Genomic DNA, 22265 nt, shown 5'->3' with positions numbered 1-22265 from the left:
TAATCACACCACTGGACTCCAGCCTGGGCAACAGAGTGAGACCTGGTCTCCAAAAAAAAAAAAGATTACAAAAAAAATTGTCTTACAATTAGACTTATTCTATGCATTAACCCTATGAAATCACAAGATACATACATACATACATTATATATATATATATATATATATATATATATATATATATATATATATATATATTTTTTTTTTTTTTTTTTTTTTTTGAGACAAAGTCTTGCTTTATCACCCAGGTTGGAGTGTAGTGGCATGATCTTGGCTCACTGCAACCTCCACCTCCCAGGTTCAAGTGATTCTCATGCCTCAGCCTCCTGAGTAGCTGAGATTACAGACGCCCAGCTAATTTTTTGTATTTTTAGTAGAGACTGGGTTTCACCATATTGGCCAGGCTGGTCTCGAACTCCTGGCCTTAAGTAATCTGCCTGACTCGGTCTCCCAAAGTGCTGAGATTACAGGCATGAGCCACAGCGCCCGGCCTCTCTATTTTTTTTCTAATTAATATTCACTTAAGTTGCTATGCATGTATTACCTAAAATGACTTCATATTTCACCAGTGATGTATACCACTCTTTGGCAAACACCATACTGTGGTGTTACACATACTAGCCCAGTCAGTACGATGATGAGACTTTTGTCTGTTGTTGCAAACCTAGTCAGTCAAGGTTCAGTCAGCTACAGGATAGAGAGATTTCACGCCAGATTGTGTGAAACCCTCTAAACCATTATCTTCCCTTCTCAACCAAAAATCCACTTGTCCCTCCTGTCACAAAAAGAGACAGCATGCAAGTAAAAGTAGAGGGCTCCTGGGCAAGTCAGTACCTGGAGTCCTCATGAAAAGCAGAGATGAAGTCCGACTGGGCATACTCTGGGTACAGAAACAGCACAGGCCAGCTCAGCCTGCCCTGGTCATCTAGACTCAGCCTGGCTCCATGGGGGTTCTCAGAGCTGAGTCCATCCAGGAAAAGCTCACCTAGACCTTCTGAGGGTGAATCTTCATCCTCACAGGCAGCTTCTGAGAGCCTGATATTCCTAGCCTGGGTTAAAGACAGAAACACACATAATGCACATCTTATTGTGTGGGAGGAGGCAAACCCATTTTACTGAAGTAAAGAAACCATAACACTTGGCTAATTTTTTTTATTTTTTATTTATTTTTATTTTTTGAAGAGACTAGAGTTTCACTATATCGTCCAGGCTGCACAATTAACTTTATTTTTAATTTAATTTTCCCCATCCATACCCTGAATGAACATGGACATCTTTAACACACCAAAAAAAAAAGAAAAAAACCGTAACAATGGGAGCTCCGAGGGACAACGCTACACACAATCCATCTTCATTATCCCCGAGGCCTGGCGCATAGTAGGTACCACTTACTTAACTCACCTTCATTGGGCATCTACCTTGTGCTGGACCCTGTGTCACAGAGACCTAGACATGGTTACCTGCCCTCAAGCCTCTGCTCAATATCAAGTGGTGAGACAGCTATGAAAATAATGATGATATAAGGTAAGAAGTGGAGTTGGGGAACCACAGATAATGGAATAATTAATTCAGCCTTGGGGGCTGGAGGTGACTAAGATATGCTAGGCCTTGAACAATGACTTTGAAAAGCAGAGAAGTTGGAAGGGAGGGGCACTTAGAAGGGAGGAAGAGCATTCCACTCCAAAGAGCGGCCTGTGCAAAAGCACAGAAAAGATCAAGAAGGTAGCCTGTACAGAAATGTCCAATGTTTCAGTTTAGCTGGGACATGGAATATTAGAAAGACTGTGCACTGACTTAATCTTGACTGTCTCCCAGACATGGGCATAAAGCAAGAGTCTGAAATAGTAGGGTCACCTCTTATGTAAGCGTGCAGGGGCTCCTAAGGTTAGCACATGAGGGGAAATGACATGCAACCAAAATTAGATCTGATGATATTCCCTAAATTGGAGGTTAGCAAACTTTTTCTTAAAGCATTAGATATGAAATATTTTAAGAGTTCTGGACAATGGTCTCTGTCAAAATAAACTACTCAACTCTGCCACTGTAGTGTGAAAACAGCCATAAGTAGTAAGTACACAAACAAATAGGCAGGGCTGTGTTCCAATGGCTGCAATTTGCTGACTCCTCCCTTAAACCATTAGTAAATACAGCATGCATGGCTTTGTGTACTGTTGAGAGTAATTCTTATGTATGTTAAGTTTGAGATGAAGGGTTATACTAAAGGAGAGAACCAAAAAAACAAAAAAAGTGTGTATGCAAATATCTGGGTGTCTGGGCATCCCATATTCTACATTTAAGAAAATGAACAAATCCCTCACTGTGAATGAGAATTAGATGAAAAATCTGGAGTATTCTAATCTGTTTGATGTGTTAATACATGTAAACAGACTGTTGTGGGGAGGGAATAGTGGAGTATGTTTTAGCAGTGTTAAGTTTCTTACAGTCAATAAGTAATATAAATGGTGCATAATTTAAGTAAACAAATAATAAAAAACCTATCCCGGCCGGGCATGGTGGCTCACGCCTATAATCCCAGCACCTTGCGAGGCTGAGACAGGTGGATCGCCTGAGGTCAAGAGTTCGAGACCAGTCTGACCAATATGGTGAAACCTCGTCTCTACTAAAAATACAAAAATTAGCTGGGCATGGTGGTGTGTGCCTGTAATCCCAGCTACTCGGGAGACTGAGGCAGAATTGCTTGAACCCAGGAAGCAGAGGTTGCAGTGAGCCAAGATCACACCACTGCACTTCAGCCTGGGCGACAGAGCAACGTTCTGTCTCAAAAACAAAAACAAAAACAAAAACAAAAAAACAACAACGACAACAAAAAAACCTATCCCATAATCTCCCAGCAGATACTCTCTCCTTCATGAAAACCAAACAAGCTCAAACAGGTGACTCCCTAGGTATCAAGGTTAAAGCAAGATTTGGGTCAGACTACATACATTTCAAAATACAGAAAAGAGAAAGGGAAGGTAGGATTTTATTATTGCTGTTGTTGTTGTTATAGGAGCAACATCCAAAAATGTCAAACTTTCTCAAGATGCAGTATAACCCAGTGGTTAAGAGCAAGGACCTGGCTCTAACACATGTGAGCTGTGTGAGGTTTCTTTACCTCTCTGAAACTATTTTATTATCCAGCAAAACAGAAGCAAGATAACCTATCTCAGAAGGCCATTGTGAAGATTAAATAACACTTAACCCAAAGCAGGTATTCAGTTCAGTAGCATCCCCTTATCCATGGTTTTGCTTTCCGCAGTTTCAGTTGCCAGTGGTCAACCATGGTCTGAAAATATGAAATGAAAAATTCCAGAAATAAACAACCTGTACGTTTAAATTATGCACTGCTCTGAGTAGCAGATGATGAAATCACAGGCTCTGCTCCTTTGTCCAGCACATCCATGCTGTAGATGATACCCACCTGTGAGTTAGTACCCATCTCAATGATGAGATTGACTGTCATGGTATCATAGTCTCTGTATTAAGTAACACTCATTTTACTTAATAAGGACCCCAAAGCATAAGAGTACCGATGCTGGCAATATGGATATGCCAAACAGAAGCTATAAACTACCTCCTTTAAGTAAAAAGGTGAAACTTCTCAGCTTAATTAAAAGAAAAATTGTATGCTGAGGTTGCTAAGATCTATGGTAAGAGAAACCTTCTATCTGTGAAATTATGAAAAAGGAAAAAGAAATTAATGCTAGTTTTGCTGTTGCTGATGTACCTCAAACTGCAAAAATTATGGCCACAATGTGTGATAAGTGCTTTAGCTAAGATGGAAAAGGCATAATATTTGTAGGTGGAAGACACAAACAGAAATGTGTTCTGACTGATGGCAATCAGGTTTGGTACTATTTGAGATTTCAAGCATCGCTGTGGATCCTGGAACACATCTGCATCAGATAAGTGGAGATAACTGTATATGTTACTGAGACCAACACATGCACACGAGTGAGAGAGCTGACTGAACTGGGGTGGCCTGACTCCACAGCCTGGTCTCCTCTGTCACACTGCTTTACCAAAGTAGAAAGAAAATGAACAAATTCCTTCAGGTAAAGCATCCCAAGAAAGGTTCCCAACAAGCTTCACAGGATTAGTGGATTTAGCAGGACCATAAAAACCTAAGGTTTGAGAACTCACCTTGATGGCCTGGAGTAAAGCCTCATTCTGATTCCTCTTCTTCTTTTCTTTCAAGCTGGCTTTCCTCACATCCCTCTGTTCAATTCGCTAAAAATGAAATTTAGATGCATCAGCTCTAGAGACCTGGCTTCCTCTTCTATTGCCCCAGCCTGCTCCTAAATTATTATCTCTGATCTCTATCCAACCCAAGCTCCTGTGTTAAGGAATACCAGTGGCCAGATTTTAGCTCAATAAACATTTACAAAGTACATGCCTAGATGTCAGACCCAGTGGCAGCTAAAGTTTAAATTTACTTCCTGTATGTACCCAAGGAACTCACAGTCTACTGAAGGGTTGAGGGGTACAGACAAGTAAAGAGCCAAGTGTAACAGGTGGATTATGTACTACTCTGGTGGTGTGAACCGAGTGCTATGAAACACAGCCTGGGTGATAGAGACCCTGTCTCTATAGACGCTATAGATTTTTTTTTTTTTTTTTTTTTAATTATAACCACCCTAGTGGGTATGCAATGGTATCTTACTATGGTTTTGATTTGCATTTCCTAATAATTAATGATGTTGAACATGTTTTCATGTGCTTTTTGGCCATTTGTGTGTCTTTGGAGAAGCGTCTATTCACATCCTTTGCTCATTTAAAAAACTGAGTTACCTGTCTTATTGAGATAATAAGAGTTGTTTATATATTGTAGATAAAACTCCCTTATGACTTACAAATATTATCTTCCATTCTGTGGACTTTTTTTTTTTTTTTTTTTTTGGAGACAAGGTCTCACTTTGTCGCCCAGGCTGGTCTCGAATTCCTGGCCTCAAGTGGTCCTCCTGGCCTGGCCTCCCAAAGTGCTAGGATTACAGGTGTGAGCCACTGCACCCGGGCCCTTTTCACTTTTTTCTTCACCTTTATCTTAACCTTTTCATTTTTTGATGGTATCCTTTGAAGCAAAAAGTTTTTACTTTTGATGAAGTCCAATCGATCTACTTTTCCTTTTGTTGCTTGTGCTTTGTGTCATATCCAAGTTCATGAAGATTTGTATCTATGCTTTCTTTCAAGAGTTGTGTAGTCTTAGCTCTTACGTTTAGGTATTTGATCCACTTTGGGTAACTTTTTTATATAGTGTGAGGTAAGGTTCTAGCTTCATTCTCCCACATGTGAATATCCAGTTGTCCCACTGTCATTTGTTGAAAAGATTACCTCCCTATTGAATGGTCTTGGCACGCTTGTTGAAAATAAATTTCCCATAAATGTGAGGGTTTATTTCTGAGCTCTCAATTGTATTACATTGACCTATATGTCTATTCTTATGCCAGCATCACAACGCCTTGATTACTGTAGCTCTGTGGTATGTTTTGAAATTGGGAAGTGTGAGTCTTCCAATTCTGTTTTTGTCTTTCATGATTGTTGCTTATTCAGAGTCCCTTGAATTTCTATATGAATATTATGATTAGCCTGTCCATTTCTACAGAGAAGCCAATTGGACATTTCATACAGATTGCACTGAAATTAGCCAGATGTGGCATTACATGCCTGTAGTCCCAGATACTTGGGAGACTGAGGCAGGAGGGCTGCTTGAGCCCAGGAGTTTGAGGTTGCAGTGAGCCATGATCTTGCCACTGCACTCCAGCCTGAATATTAGAGCAAGTTCATGTCTCAAAAAAGAAAATTACACTAAATTGATATATTAATTTTGGGAGTATTGCCATCTAACAATATTAAGATCTCATCTATGAACATGGGATGTCTTCCTACTTACTTAGGTCTTCTTTAATTTCTTTCAACAATGTTTTCCGTATTTTTAGAGTACAAGTGTTAGCTACTTTTGTTAAATGTACTCAAGTATTTTTTGATGCTATTGAAAATGGAATTGTTTTCTTAATTTCATTTTCAGAGTGTTCATTAAAAATCTACAGAATACAAATGATTTTTGTGTACTGGTGATGTTGTTTCCAACAAGCTTGCTGAACTTATTTATTAGTTCCAAGAGTTTTTTAGTGGATCCCTTATGATTTTCTATATAATGTCATGTTGTCTGCATATAGATGGTTTTGCTACTACTTCTCTTCCACTCTTTCATTTTTTTTTTTTTTTTTTGAGACGGAGTCTCGCTCTGTTGCCCAGGCTGGAGTGCAGTGGCACGATCTCGGCTCACTGCAAGCTCCGCCTCCTGGGTTCACGCCATTCTCCTGCCTCAGCTTCCCAAATAGCTGGGACTACAGGTGCCTGCCACCACGCCCTGCTAATTTTTTGTATTTTTAGTAGAGACAGAGTTTCACCGTGTTAGCCAGCCAGAATGGTCTCGATCTCCTGACCTCGTGATCCACCTGCCTCGGCCTCCCAAAGTGCTGGGATTACAGGCGTGAGCCACTATGCCCGGCCACTCTTTCATTTTTGAAGAATAGGTTTGCTAGATATAGAATTCTTACAGTCTTTTTCTTTTAGTTCTTTGAGTATGTCATTTACCTGCCTTTTGGCCTTCATGGCTTCTGATGAGAAAGCTGTTAATTTTCCTTAGGGTTTTTTGTACATGAAGAGTAATTTTTCTCTTGCTACCTTTAAGTTTCTCTTCTTTGTTTTTCAACAATTTGATTACAATGTGTTTAGGTATAGATCACTTTAAGTTTATCCCACTTAGAGTTTGTTAACACTTTTTAGATGTATACATTAGTGTTTTTCACCAAATTTGGGGAGTTTTTGGCCAGTATTTCCCCAAGTATTCTTTTGCCAATTTCTCTCTCTTCTCTCCTTCTAGGACCCCCATTATGCCTTTGTTGGTATGCTTGATGGCATAGTACAAGTCTCTCTTCATCCTTATTCTTTTCTCATTCTGTTCTTCAGATTGGATAATCTCAATTGATACATTTTTTTTTTTTTCTTTTTTTTTTGAGATGGAGTCTCACTCTGTCACCCAGGCTGGAGTGCAAAGGTGCGATCTTGGCTCACTGCAAGCTCCGCCTCCCAGGTTCACGCCATTCTCCTGCCTCAGCCTCCCGAGTAGCTGGGATTACAGGCATGTGCCACCACGCCCGGCTAATTTTTTTGTATTTTTAGTAGAGATGAAGTTTCACCATGTTAGCCAGGACGGTCTCGATCTCCTGACCTCGTGATCCACCCGCCTCGGCCTCCCAAAGTGTTGGGATTACAGGCGTGAACTACCGTGCCCGGCCTCAACTGATACATCTTAAGTGTGATGATTCTTATTACTGCCTGCTCAAATGTGCTGTTGAGCCCTTCTAATGAATTTTTCGCTTCAGTTATTGTACTTTTCAACTACAGAACTTCTGTTAAGTTCTTTTTAGTAACTTCTCTTTGTTATATTCTCTATTTGGAAGACATCATTCTCATACTTTTTCTAGTTCTTTAGACACTATTTCCTTTCATTCTGAGAAGATATTTAAATTAGCTGGTTTAAAGTCTTTGTCTAGTAAGTCCCACATCTAGGCTTCCTCTAGCTAATGACCAGACAGTAAGTCTTCCAATCTTTGTCAAGAGGCTTTGTGTACATGTTGAAGCACACTTTTATCATTCACCGAAGCAGTTTACAATTCTACCTTAGACTTCACCTCCTGCTTGCAGAGACTCTGAGAGCTTAGGATCTTCTCAGGTCTTTCCTGAGCACGTGTATAGCCCTACACACATATGTGACCATCTAGATCTCCAGGAATACTGGAGCTTTTTGGAGCCTCCACAGAATTTCATTCCCCAGTTTTTCCTTTTAAGCTTTATGACGCACCTGTTGTTTGCTCCAAGTGTTATCCACTGCTTCAGCTTCTACAGTCTTTAACAATTGCCTCTAATTGTTTTTGACAAATTCTCTCCCACCTTTTCATTCCCCCTATTTTCTGGCCCTATGTAAAAAAGCTTTTTATACTGGGTAAGCTCCAAGTCGGGTCATATAAAAATAGCCCTGTGAGCTGGGTCTTCCAGGGATCCACCAGATGGTCAAATCATGACAATTCTCTGGGGAAAGGCTTTGAAAGAGCTCCAATCCTGTTCTGCCTCCTCTGGTGGCTGCAGGCTGCTCATTTTCACCATGACTGTGGGCTATGGGCTTTCAAGGCTACTGTGGAACTGGGGAGGAGGGAGATGAGAATAGAGTAAGTTAAAATGTCACAAAGCTATTGGCTTTCAAGGCTACTGTGGAACTGGGGAGGAGGGAGATGAAAATAGAGCGAGTTAAAATGTCACAAAGCTTGCTGTTCTTACTGAGGTTCCATCATTTTTCTTGAATAAATATGCCCCAGATTGCTGCAAACCTCTGGTTCATTTCCAGAGTCCTAGAAAAGTTAATTCTGACCATTTTTGCCAGTTTCCTCATTGATCTTATAGAGAAAAAAAAAATTTTTTTTTGAGACAGAGTCTTGCTCTGTCGCCCAGGCTGGTGTGCAGTGGCGCGATCTCAGCTCACTGCAAGCTCCGCCTCCTGGGTTCACGCCATTCTCCTGCCTCAGCCACCCAAGTAGCTGGGACTACAGGTGCCCGCCGCCACGCCTGGCTAATTTTTTGCATTTTTAGTAGAGATGGGGTTTCACCGTGTTAGCCAGGATGGTCTCAATCTCCTGACCTCATAATCCACCCGCCTCGGCCTCCTAAAGTGCTGGGATTACAGGCGTGAGCCACTGTGCCCAGCTGGAGAAAATTTTTGAAGGTCTTTAGTCCCCCACTGTGACTGACACTACCCCTCTCTATTTTTTAAATACTGGTTTTATTAATTACTGAGAGAGTTGATATATCCACCTATTTGTGGATTTGTCTCTTTCTTCGAGTTGTCAAGTTTTGTGTCACGCATTTTGCAGCTGTTATTAGGTGCCTACACATTTAGAATTGTTAAATATTCTTATAAGCTGGTCCTTTTATCATTTAAAAAAATGCTTCAATGGCTGTGCACAGTGGCTCATGCCTGTAATCCTAGCACTTTGGAAAGCTAAGGCAGGAGGACTGCTTGAGCCCAGGAGTTTGAGACCAGCCTGGGCAACATAGTGAAACCCTATCTCTACAAATTTACAATTAAAAAAAAAAAAATTAGCCTGGCATGGTGGTGCATGCCTGTAGTTCCAGCTACTCAGGAGATTGAGGCAGGAGGATCAGCTGAGCCCAGGAGGTAAAGGCTGCAGTAAGCCATGATCATGTCACTGCACTCCAGTCTGGGCAACAGAGCAAGACTCTGTCTCAAGAAAAAAAGAAAAAAGGCTTTACTTCATCTCTGGTAATACTTGCTGCCTTGAAGTCTACTCTGTCTGATATTAATACAGCCACGAGTCTGTTGGCTATATGCCAAGTACACAGGAACCCAGAATCAACTTGTACTCAGACATAGGGGAATAATTCACTATTCAGCAAGCAATGTCACCTAAACCTAATATCAGGGTTCTGGGCCTTGAAATCTCCCTTTAATTGTGACTGTCCCCAGTAGCCCTCTAGACATTCATTCCTGTATATGCCACTTTCAGAAATTCTGGCCACACCCAATTACCTAGGCTCAGAATTCTGTTATTGAGCCATGTGGGTCCATAGAGATCTACCTTTTCTACCATTTCATATGACCAGAATGACCTCTGGTCATTGCTGATGACATGTGACATTTCTGGCACTTAATAGCTAAAATAATGATTAAAAATAGTAATAATAATGGAATACCATCACTACCCAAAATAATACCCAACATTTAAATAGCATTACTGTGTATGTTCCAGGTGCTATTTAAAAAACATTACTTATGTTAAACCATCTAAACTATATAATAACCCTATAAGGTAGGAAGTATTTTAATCCTCCTACTACTAGTGAGGTAGCTAAAGCACAAAAAGATCAGCAAGTTGTCCAAGTCACACAACTCTGATGAAGGGAGTCTTCAAATTCAGGCAGTGGCTCCAGAGTCTAAGCTCTTAGCCACTGTGCAATACTGCCTTACATGCCTGTTAATAGAAAGCCAGAACTAGTCTTAAGGTCTCTTAATTCCTGGTTTCGGTCTCTCTTCATGGCTTATACTATGGAATGGAAGTATATAATATATACTAGGAGTCTTTAGCTGGCCCTGAACATGTGACATTGTTATGTGACTGTATATAGTAAAGGTATCTAATTTTGCCCTGGACAAGACATATCTCCATTCAGATTGATGGGGATACATTCTGAAAAATGCACTCATTGTTTTACAAGCATCATGGAATGTACTTACACAAACTGAGATGGTATAGCCTGCTACATACCTAGATTATATGGTACAGCCTATTGCACCCAGGCTACAAACCTATATAGCACATAACTACACTGAATACTGTAGGCAACTTGTAATATATGCAGAGTTCCATCACTGAATGAAACACTGTTATGTGGCACATGACTGTACTACCACTATACACACTATCTATCCTTGCTTACCTCTATATCACACTATAACTGTTTACTTGTCTGTATTCTCCATAGAGTTCCAAGAGTAGGGACTAGTTTTGGGTTTTGTTTTTAAAAAGTTACAATGACTTGAGAGACACAATCTTGGGAATGCTAATTAATGCTACTTAGCAAATGCTAATTGGCTGCTGACAGTCACCAACCTTCAGCTTGTCTGCTTTAGCCCTCAATTCCAGAAGCTTCTTCTCTTTGCCATCTATTTGCAGTCCCTCATCACACCAGTTCACGGCCTCGGCAAAGTGTTTCAGTTCCAGATGGCATAAGGCACCTGCAGAACCCAGAACCCTTAGGATCCAAGAACAACATGCATGGAAACAGCCTGCTCTGAGCAAGATCTCCCACCCCTACCAACTACTAGCCAGTACCCTGAAGGCAAAATGGAGGATAATGCCCCTTATACTGCAGTCCCCAGACAAGCAAGAATATTTTTTGTGTCCTAAATCAGAAAATTCCCTAAGGTCCATTTAGTTCAAAACTCCTGTAAGTCTCCCTGGTATTAAGGGCTCTTAAAGTAGGAAAAGCTGTAACTTAGTGGCAAACCATATAGATCAAGGCTAGAAATCTGGCTGTGTCATTTACCAGCTAGACCTTAGACAAAGGACCAAGCATATCCAAGTTTTAGGTTCCTCATCTACAAACAGGAAGAATAAAGTCCTTCCCAGATGATTTTTTAAAGGAGGAAAAAGCAGAATTTGCTTCAGCTATTCATCAAGGCAGTGGCAAGGCAAAAGACATTAGGTCTCTCCTAATTTTGTTCTTTACGGCTACCAGTTGAAGCTGCCTCTCCCCCATCAATAATAATAATAATAATAATAATGTTATCATGTACATCTTTCTCCATTTAGCCTCTTTAGGTTTTCCACAGAATTTCAAAATATAAGAATTGTAAGGGCTTAGATGTCAATAGAATCTAACCCCATCTTCTAGAGATGAGCAAACTGATATTCAAAGTGGGTGTCTTGCCAAGGTCACACTGTAAGTTAAACCAACAACTGAATCAAGGATTACACACTTCCAGCCTGAAGTAAATTCCACAGGACTACCTAGATTCAATTTATCAGTCAATCTTTGTTCAGTATCTTCTTTTCCTACAGCTGAGGGACATGGATCTGCCTACTGCCCTTAACCACGAACATTTAAAGAGGCATAATTTTGATAAAGCATTCTAAGCTGGTCCATGGGGATGCAGGGAAGATTAATATGTGATGAATAAATTAAAGTTTGCAAAGCACCTATGAGCTTCTCAAAGAAAAGGTGAAGTATAAAAGTAATAAAAGCACTATTATTACATAGAAAGGTCAGACTACAAGAGAAAACATAATCTGAGAACATCTCAGCACCAGAGTCATCAGCAAAGGTCCCACAACTTATCTTTTAATTAACATTAACATGGCATTTGAAGACCTTTGCTTTCGATCAGCTAATCTGGGGGGGAGAAAAAATATCAGAATGTGGCTTTGCAACTGCTTTGTTTTAATTAATTTTATTATTTATTAATTTAAAATGACGGGTTTCTATTTCTCTACGAATTCTTAAAAACATAAAGGGTTAAGTCATTCTCTGAGGAATTCTTTTAAAAGTGGCATGTTGCTGCTGATAAGGAACAGGAACTTAATACCCAGACTGCAAAAATAAGATGACTTTATTAGCACCCTAGCACCTCCATATCAAAGCTTTAAATGTCATCCTGTAGTTCTACAAGACTTACCTCTTATTATTGCTTTGAGGTGGCAGGGTTTTAGCTTTCTGGCAGCTGTCACATCATTGAGAGCAGAACGAAAATTGCCTAACAAAACACCATTTAGTAAAAGAGAGAAGTTTTGAGATCAAAATGTTTCCAAAATTTTATACATAGTGACAAAGACACTGTTGTACAATCTTGGGGAAACACAAATGAGAGCAACTGTTTTTTGGCTGTACTCATCAAGAGCCTTAGAAATGTCTGTAACAGGCAATCTACAGAACTGTAAATGACTAGTAAGCACATGAAAAGATGTTCAAGATCACTATTGATTAGGAAATTAAAATTAAGAAATTGCTAAAAGTTAGACAAATAATATCTAGTATTAGAAAAGATATGGAAAAGGGGCACTCTCAGGGTAAACTAGAAAGCAAATTAGCATGTACTTTGTGCATATACTTTCACCCAACAATTTTCTTCTGGAAAATCATCAAAAATACTTGAACAAATGTGCAGGGATAAATGTAAAAGCATGTTAACTACAGCATTACTTTAATTGTGAAAAGCTGGAGATAACCCAAATATACTCGATTTGGTAATGATTACATGAATTATGGTAAATCCATACTATTGAATACTATGCAGCCATTAAAAAGAATGAGATAGATCCTCATGTAAGAGATATGGTAGGATGTCTGTTCTATATTGTTTTAAGTGGTAGTTCTATGAGTACAGAAGAAGCCTATTTTTTAAAAAAACAAACCAAACTAAATATCTAGACACACATGTATATATTTGTAAGTGCATTAAAAAAAAAAAGGTATGTAATCACAAACATACCAGTTATCCAAACTAGGAAGCCATGAGGTATACTTTAACTTTCTGGAGTATACTGTAATTATTAATTAATGGTTTAGTATTTACCTAAATCTCTAGCCCAGGGGTCAGCAAAATATTTTGTAAAGGGCCAGATAAATATTTTAGGTTTTGCAGGCCACATGTGGTCTATTGCACATTCTTCTTTGTTTTATTACAATTCTTGAAAAATGTCAGAAACATCTAGGGAGGTGGCTCACTCCTGCAATCCCAGTACTATGGGAGACCAAGGTGAGAGGACTGCTTAAGACCAGGAGTTCAAGACCAGCCTGGACAACATAGCAAGACTCTCTCTCTCTACAAAAAAAATTTTAAAAATTTGCTGGGCATGGTGGTACATGCCTATAGTTCTAGCTACTCGGGAGGTAGAAGTGGGAGAACTGCTTGAGCCCAGGAGTCTAAGATTGCACTAAGCTATGATCATACCACTGCACTCCAGCCTGAACAGAGTAAGACCCTGTCTCTTTAAAAAAAATTTTAAAAATTAAAAAAAAAAAGTATGGAACATTTTCAGTTCATGGCAAGCCAAGGGGCCAGAGGTGGACTCTGAGTCACAGTTTGCCAAATCCTGCTTTAGCCTAATGAATAATCAGAACTATTAGAAAAATATTATGACTTTATTTGTTTTTACATTATTTATAAAAACCAAAAAGTAGCCTATATAGTCAACAATACTAGACTAATAAAGCAAACAGTATAAATAGTGGCATGTCCATATGATGCAACTTTAGCTATTGAAATAACATTCAAAAATGATTTTTAATGACGGACGAAATTGTTTTGTTATAAAATTAAGTGAAAAAACTGAATATCAAACTGGAAGAACAGCAGGATCTCAACCATGGAAAAAAATGCACATGAAAGTGATCCAAGGACTTTTAGTTAAAGGAGGCAGACCGAACACATACATTTAACTCAATCTCCACTCTCTGGCCCATGAAGACAAAGAAAATGAGAAGGACACAGAACACAGTCTGAAAGCTGGAAAACAAAGGGACAAGTAACTGATGTATCAGGCTTAAGGAAACTGAATTCTAAACCAGCAGAGGGAAAGCCCAAAAGCTACGAAGCTGTACTGCAGAAACTACAAAGTACCCAGGATTCAGGAACTGATGGCACCAGGTACCTCTGGAAGTAGGGGTGAAGGTGGGTTGAAAATCTACTTAATCAGAGTCCCATATCCCTTACCCCTCTGCTGCACCAGTGACCTACTCCTCCCCTATTCCACCAGGTGGAAGGCTGGAAGACAACAGACCCTAGCAGACAACAAAACAGTGGGTCTCTGGACTGGAACCCCCAGGCACAAGGGTGATTCAGTAAAGGAAATATTAAAGATTGAGCCCTTGGTCCTCTTCTCCTACTTGGTTCCCAAAGTATCAGCAGCCAGGATTTCCAAAAAGAGAAAAAAGAGTAAAAAAGAAAAAGAAAAATATCAAAGAATTCAAGGAAATTTCCTAGAAACATGAGTTTCCAGACTGAAAAGCTCTACCGAGTACCCAACACAAGGCACAATGTTATAAAATTTCAGCACACCAGCCCGAGTCCTAGGTCCTCTCTAAATTCTCTGATAACAAACACAGGTCTAGGCTGGGTGCAGTGGCTCAAGCCTGTATTACCAGCACTTTGGGAGACCAAGGCAGGTGGATCGCTTGAGCTCAGCAGTTCAAGGCCAGCCTGAGCAACATAGCAAGACCCCTGTCTCAATTTAAAAAAATAATTAAAAAAAAAAAAAGAAAAAACCCACAGGTCTAACATAACCAAGGCTAGTCACTAGCAATACTACTTAAATAATCATTTCCCAAATTTAACACTACAGAACCTGCATGAGGTTAGTGTTAACTGAAGAGGAAGCTTACAAAATTTGAGAAACCCAGGGTAAATTTATTTTCTTGCAGGCTATCTCAGTGTCTTTAACATGTTAATGTGTACTGCAAATCTCTAAGAAGCAGCATTTTCCAAACTTCCTCATCCTCCTCCAAACTTCCTCATCCACCAGAATTACTGGTGGCTCACATCTGTAATTCCAATACTTTAGGAGACTGAGGCGGATGGATCACTTGAGCCTGAGTTCGAGACCAGCCCAGGCAACATGGATAAACCCTGTCTCTACAAAAAAAAATGTAATACAGTAAAAAATATGAATAAATAAAAGAGTTAAAATTCCTCATCCAAGCAACTTTTTAGAAACAGGGTCTCGCTTTGTCACCCAGGGTGGAGTGGAGTGGCATGATTATGGCTCCCTGCAACCTTGAGCGAACCTCCTGCCTCAGCCTCCCGAGTAGCTAGGACTACAGGCAGGCACCACTATGCCCAGTTAACTTTTTTGTAGAGACAGGATCTCACTATGTTGCCCAGGTTGGTCTTGAACTCCTGACCTCAGCCTCCCAAAGTGCTTGGATTACAAGTGTGAGCCACTGCACCCAACCAAAAAATATTTTTACCTCCCACAGAACACTCTGAGATATTCTCCCTTAGATTAAAATGGCTTCTCTCACCTAAAGATCTCTACTGCCTTAATCCTGCTAGCATCCTTGAAAAGAGGATAAAAGGCAGAAACACACATTTTTTGAGAGAGTAGAAGCCCTTGGGCTCAAAAATCTCAGAACATACTGCCTCATACATCAAACACCTTACTAGAGTGACCAAGTCACTTTTTGGGTTGATAGTAAGAATTACACAATCCATTCTGTTTCTCTTTTTATCATGTAAACTTGGAAGAACAGAGTTCAATCAGAGTAAACTATCCTTAGTCTAGGTTTCTGTGATAACAGCCCCTCATCCTCTGATGTTCTCAAACCTCCACTAACCATCATAATGGCTTGTATCATAAGTTTATTCTTCAGAAAGCACTTATAAATTACCCAGATAGTACTGTGCTGCTGCCCGGTTGGTATAAAGGACAGCATTCAAATCAGGATCTGCACATTTCTTCTTTAATCCTTCAGTGTACGAAATTACAGCTTTCTTGTAGTCTTTTTCTTTAAAGTAATCATTGCCCTCATCTTTATAGGTCTTGGCTTGTTCTGCAAAGAAGAGGAAAAATAATCACTATTGCCTACTTTTAAAAGGCTCATTAAAAATAGATTCTAAATCACGCAATAATGTACTATATGATACACTGAAGGAAAGAAACCAATAGGGAAAGGAAACTCAATGTTACGATAAAAGTGGGTATCAACATGGACAAAGTCACACAAATTTAATGCTAATTCCAAATATCTTACAAGGTAGATTACTGTTTTCCAAAAAAAGAAGCATAAAGGAAAAAAGTATACTCATCCTAGCTACTGAAGAAAAGAATTTTTTTTTAATCACTGAAGAAATCAGTGAGCGACAGGGGGATTGATTATACTTCTGCTTTTGCTTATGTTGTTTATTCTGTGGAGTGCAAATTCCCCTCCTCACCCTAGCAAAAGCCTACAAAATTACAAAGATTCAGCTCAAATTTCCTATCTATTGTGAATCCACTCCTGCTCCTTAAAGTGTTCCAACAGGACCCGCTACCGCTGTAGTATACACCTACATGTTGACACTTATAACACAAGTTTGTCTTGATTCTTTAAGACAATAGGCTTCTCACTGAGCCTGATCTTGGAGGGTGGAATTGTGTCTTACTCATCCCTGTATCCCCCATTCCTACCACTTAGTAGGTACACAAAGAAGTATGTTGGAATGAATAATGACAAGTTAGCTCAGGCTAACTTCTTGTTATCAATCAGAACCCTTCTAACCCACACTTAATTCAGTGGAAACACAAAACAAGTATTAGTCATGTTAAGATACCTTCTGGAGAACGCTCCTCATCAAAAATAATTGACTGGAGACAAGCCAAGTCAGGATTCTCCCTGGGATCAATTTCTGATGGCGCTCTCTTCATAAATAGAGGGACCTTTTCAAATTCCTGGAAATGGTTAAGAATGAACTACATGAATAAGCTTTTCTACTGAGCAGATCCAATTCCATGACTCATTATCAAAGTTTTTTTACTCATCATGATTTGCAAATCATCACAGCTAGCTGTATCCATTCAGGCCTCCGCTTCCCTTCTGTAAAATGGGAGTGTGGTGTAATGGTCTCTAATGATTGTTTTAGTTCTCATATTCTACAAGAGCGGCAGGAATTACCATTAATTGAACGCCCTTATGGTCTTGACACTTTACCAACTGTCTCATTTCATCTTTGCTATTGGTGATATAGTTCGGGCAGTTTTACAGATGAGGAAACGGGTTCAGAGAAGTTAAGTAACTGACCCATATCAGAGCCAGTAAGTGGTGGAGTCACAGGCCTGACTCCAAGACCTAGGTTCTCAAATGTACTGACAGCTTAAGAAGCAACTCAAAACCTCAAAGCTGATTTTCAATACTCAACTAGAAACCAGCCATCGGCTGGCAGCGCCAGGGATCTGGAATTGAGGGAGGCGCCCCAAAACCCGGGTGCCCCACAAGTCCGTGCCCCACGCCCCTACACACATGCGGAGACGCCAGGACAGCCCACCTCCTCCCACTGGTCCTCATGAAAGCCGCCACGGTAAGGCTGGCTCTGGAACTTTTCCAGGAAGGAGTCCATGACGTCGTCCGAGGTGGGATTCTGCCCAGGTTGCTCCATAGCTGATACCCTGCTTCCAGCCTGGGTCCCGGCGCCTTGAAGCGAGCACCCCTTCCGGCGGCGCGAGTGCCCTTTCCTCAATCCTCCCGGCGACGCATGCCCGCGCGCCTTGGGTTCCGCCGGCCTGGGAGCGTGACCAGGCGTGGCCAATACGCTCCTCCCCCGGCCCGCCCTCCTCGGCGGTGCCTGGCCTCTCCTGCCCCGAATGCTTTTGGGGTGGTGCGTAAGCCCGAATCCCCAAAGCCCCCATCTCACTTCATCCATTTGTTCGTCAGTCAGTCAACACATACTTATTTAGCTCTTTCTGCGCTTCCAGCCTGTTCTAGTGGCTGGCTATATAGTGGTGGGCAGAGCGGATGAAATCCCTGCCCTCTAGGAGTTGCTAAGGCAGTGGGGAGGAAAGGACAATAGACAGTTGAGATGTAAGAGTTTGTCAGGGGTAGCAAGAGCTACTGGGGAAAAGTTTTAAACAGGATGGGTAGACATTCTGCCAGAGGCCTGGGAGTGACCAGGAGGGGTCTGGGAAAGGCATTCCCATAGAGGGAACAGGGAACAGGCCGGAACCCTGATGAAGGAGTGTCTTCTGTGCTTGGGAAACAGCAAGGAGGCCAGTGGAGCTGAAGCAGAGTGAGGAAGGGGACAAGGAGATGATGAAGTGGGAGGACAAAGGGGCTGTAACTATGAGGATCTGGCCATTTCCTCAGAGTGGGATGGGACCTTTTGGAGAGTTTCGAGGAAAGGAGAGTCTGACTAGACCTCTGTCTCTGAGCTTAGCCACCCCTAACTCCCACAGCTCAGACGGAAACAGGGTCTCCAGTCCAGGTGCTGCAGGCCTGGTTAGGCAGCCCCTGTGGCTTCCTGCAGCTGCCCTACCGGCCAGCAAATGGCTGAAGTTCCCCGGGGCTACAGCCTTGGGAAGCTCCTAGCCTGGTCTGAAATGAAAAGCAGACAGGAAGCACACCAATCTAAACTGGCCTTGGGTCACAGGTCTGCTCAATGAAGGCTCGGAGGGGTGGGATTCAAGGTGACGCAGAGCTGAGATCAGAGCTGAGGAAGGTCTCTGCAGATGGGTAGAGGACTCAGCGTTTTAGGCAGTGGGAGCTCACATGTGGAGAGAAGCGTGGAGGTGTGTACCGGCCCACCATGCTGGGTACTGCAAGTGTTAAGAGGTGTGGCCGGTGGCTCATGCCTGTAATCCCAGCACTTTGGGAGGTCGAGGTGGGCAGTTCATGAGGTCAGGAGATCGAGACCATCCTAGCTAACACAGTGAAACCCTGTCTCTACTAAAAATACAAAAAATTAGCTGGGTATGGTGGCACACACCTGTAGTCCCAGCTACTGGGGAGGCTGGCGCAGGAGAATCGCTTGAATCCGGGAGGCGGAGGTTGCAGTAAGCCGAGATCACACCACTGCACTCCAGTCTGGGCAACAGACCAAGACTCTACCTCAAAAAAAAAAAAAAGAGGTGTGGCAGGCAAGTGGGTAGGGGCCAGAAGGCCTGCCTACCTTACTAGCCTTGGTCCTGCAGAGGATAATGAGCCGCTGAAAACACCTAAAAGGACCAAGGGCCGTGAGCACATTTGTCTTAGGAAGGCCTGGGCTGCCAGGTGAAGCACTGATTGGGGAGGTTGGTTAGGAGATTGACAAGGAGGATGCTGATAAGAGACCAAGGGAAGGGAGAGATCTGAAGCCAAGCAGTGGGGCTGGCAGGGTGGTTATTCTTTGATACGGGGATGGAGACAGCAGGGCTAAGGGTGGTGCATGGGGACCATGAGCCTTCCAGTGCCGGGACTTTATCTTTTCCCTTCTGATTCTCCCACACCCAGCAGAACACCTGGTCCTAGTGCTCCCTTTCCTCCAAATCCAAACTCCTTTTCCACACTTCCTCCTCCAGCCCTGCTCCCTAACCCTGGTTTCCTCCTTTATTCTCCTCTTCATCATCTTTTCCTTTATGGAGTCCAGAGCCTACAGAGTCTTTTTTCTTTCATTTTTTTTTTTTTCATTTGATTCCCGTAAGAACACTGTGAGGTATGAACCCATTTTACAGGTAACAATAGGGGAAGCTAAGAGAAGCAAAGTAACTTGCCCAGCACACTCTGAACCTTCCAACTCAAAACTAATTAGGGATCTTGGCCGATAATTGAGTCAATCAGCCTTTGCTGTGCTTAGGGGCCACCCAGACCCAAAATATAGCAGCTGTCATCTGTCAGGGCCACCCTAGACCTGGGTCCTAGCCCATGAAAGCAGAAGTGGTTCTGGGTGGAAAGGATTCAGGTATAGGAGTCTTGAGATCTTTGGGACCTACACTTCCATTAGTTCCCTTGCAGGACCTTGGGCAAGGCCCATCCCTGTTTAAGCTGTGTCTTCATCTGTGGAATGTGGGCAATAAAGCCAGTCTGCCTTCCCCATAATCCACAGGGCTACTGTAAGACTCCAAGGAGGCAATGTTTGTGAACATTCTCCCTGATGGGAAGGATTGCGCAAATGAATCTCCCCCGTTTCCTACGCTCTCTCCCAGTCCCAGAATACCAATGGCCTGTGCTACCATTTATTAGAAGATGATTGTGTGGTCAACACCGTGGGCTCCTAACCCCCAACAGGAGCTTAAGTTAGGTGCTCCACAGGCTGATGTCTCACTCTACATACTCTCCCAGGGAAATTGTACCCCAGCCCCTACACACAGATGAATCCCAAATCTGCTTCCGTCTCAGGTCCCTCAACTGAGCTCCATCCGTGTCCCTTTGTGGCTGCCATAGTCTGTTCAGGCTGCTATAATGAAATACCATCAACTCTGTGGTGTGTAAACAGCAAACATTTATTTCTCCCAGTTGTGGAGGCTGGGAAGTCCAAGATCAAGACCTGGCACATTTGGTGTCTGGTGAGGGCCTGCTTTCTGGTTCACAGATGCCGTCTTTTCAGTGTCCTCCCATAGTGTGAGTGGTGAGGGAGCTCTGTGAAGGCTCTTTCATAAGGGCACTAATCTCATTCACTAATCCCTAATCAACTCTCAAAGGCCCCCACCTCCTAATATAATGACCTTGGGGGTTCGGATTTCATATGAATTTGGGGGAGACACAGTGTTCAGACCACAGCAGCAGCCAACGGCCCTGTGGATATCTCCAGTAGCTTGCTGCACAGTCCCTTAAGCTTACTATGTCCAAATTGAACTCATCCCCTGCCCCACAGCCTGCTCCTGGTCCTGGGTTCACCACTCGATGTGGGCTCCATTGGCTCAGTCATCCACCCAGAAACCTGGGTGCCACACTCAGCGCCTCCCTCTCCCTCCTCCCTCCTCCATTCTGTCAATTACTAGGCTCTGAAAGTCCCCTTCCTCAGTCTCCTGCAGGCCTGGCCATCCTCTCCATTTTATGCTGCAAGGTCCGGCCACTGTTCCCTCAGCAGTTTCTGGCTAAGTCTCCCTGATGGTGCTCTTGTCCACACTGCCATCCAGTCCTTTCACTCCACGACATAGTGAGATTCTTCTGCTTCCTTTTTTATTTACTCCCTTTTATACCCCAAAGCCCTCCTCCTTACTCTAATCAATCATTCTAGCATGTTTTATTAGCATTTGTTTTGTTTTGTTTTATAGAGATGGAGGTCTCACTATGTTGCCTCAGGCTGGTCTTGAACTCCTGGTCTCAAGCGATCCTCCCGCCTCGGCCTCCCAAAGTGTTGGAATTATAGGCATGAACCACCACACCTGGCCTCTAGTGTGTTTACTGTGTCTTCTCAGTTTCTAAGTGTTCTTGCAAAATGTGAATTCTTGTGTGTGTGTGTGTGTGTGTGTGTGTGTGTGTATATTTTAGACAGAGTTTCACTCTTGTTGCCCAGGCTGGAGTCCAATGGCACAATCTTGGCTCACTGCAACCTCCGCCTCCCAGGTTCAAGCAACTCTCCTGCCTCAGCCTCCCAAGTAGCTGGGATTACAGGTATGTGCCACCACGCCTGGCTAATGTTGTATTTCTAATAGAGATGGTGTTTAACCATGTTTGTCAGGCTGGTCTCAAACTCCTGACTCAGGTGATCCACCTGCTTCAGCCTCCCAAAGTGCTGGGATTACAGGAGTAAGCCACCGCGCCTGGCCAACTTTTGTGTATACATTCTTGATACACTTTTTCCCCTCAGCACTGGGTTTTAGGTCCCATCTAGCAGCCCCTAACTGCTGTGCAGGGCCCCACGGCACACATCTTCTCCCAAGGGACGGATACCCAGGCTGCCTCCTTTCCCCACCACCACAAAGAACACTGATCAACTTCCTCGTGCATCTCTCTTTATGGACCTGTGGAAGATTCCCCCGAGCTATGTATCTACAAGTGGAACTGCTCAGTCGTGGGTATGCATGAACTTAGTAAGACTGAAGTGACCGAATAATGACAGATGTCTACAGATTGCAGAAGAGCTGCGCCAATTTACCATCTCACCAGCAGTGCCTGAGGTTTCCTGTATCCCTAGGAGGAGGCGCCTTCTAAAGCAGGCATCTGCCTACACCCCTCCCCTGCTTAGCAGCCCACAGCGCCTTCCCATTCCTAGCTGGATGAAGTCTCCCTCCTTAACACAG

At 42.5% G+C, this 22265-nt stretch overlaps 1 protein-coding gene across 2 annotated transcripts in view; it reads right to left on the bottom strand.

Moving 5' to 3' along the window:
* The window catches only part of TTC4 (tetratricopeptide repeat domain 4), a 29094-nt gene extending 11308 nt beyond the window's left edge, over positions 1–17786 (bottom strand). Inside the window, exons 1-7 of one of the 2 annotated variants that reach the window (XM_025353553.1) lie at positions 17597–17786; positions 16886–17003; positions 15964–16125; positions 12254–12331; positions 10689–10813; positions 4144–4230; positions 835–1049 (exon numbers count right to left, since the gene is read on the bottom strand). In XM_025353553.1, coding sequence (XP_025209338.1) covers positions 835–1049; positions 4144–4230; positions 10689–10813; positions 12254–12331; positions 15964–16125; positions 16886–17003; positions 17597–17707 — 896 coding nt within the window. In that variant the 5' untranslated portion in view covers positions 17708–17786. The remainder of the gene's footprint in view (positions 1–834; positions 1050–4143; positions 4231–10688; positions 10814–12253; positions 12332–15963; positions 16126–16885; positions 17004–17596) is intronic. The other variant, XM_025353562.1, reaches the window with a different exon arrangement.
* Positions 17787–22265: the final 4479 nt, after the last annotated feature.

Source organism: Theropithecus gelada, chromosome 1 (assembly GCF_003255815.1).
Source record: "Theropithecus gelada isolate Dixy chromosome 1, Tgel_1.0, whole genome shotgun sequence".
NCBI classification, from domain to species: domain Eukaryota; kingdom Metazoa; phylum Chordata; class Mammalia; order Primates; family Cercopithecidae; genus Theropithecus; species Theropithecus gelada.
The sequence above is the reverse complement of the archived record's forward strand: the minus strand, read 5'-3'. Positions and strand labels throughout refer to the sequence as shown.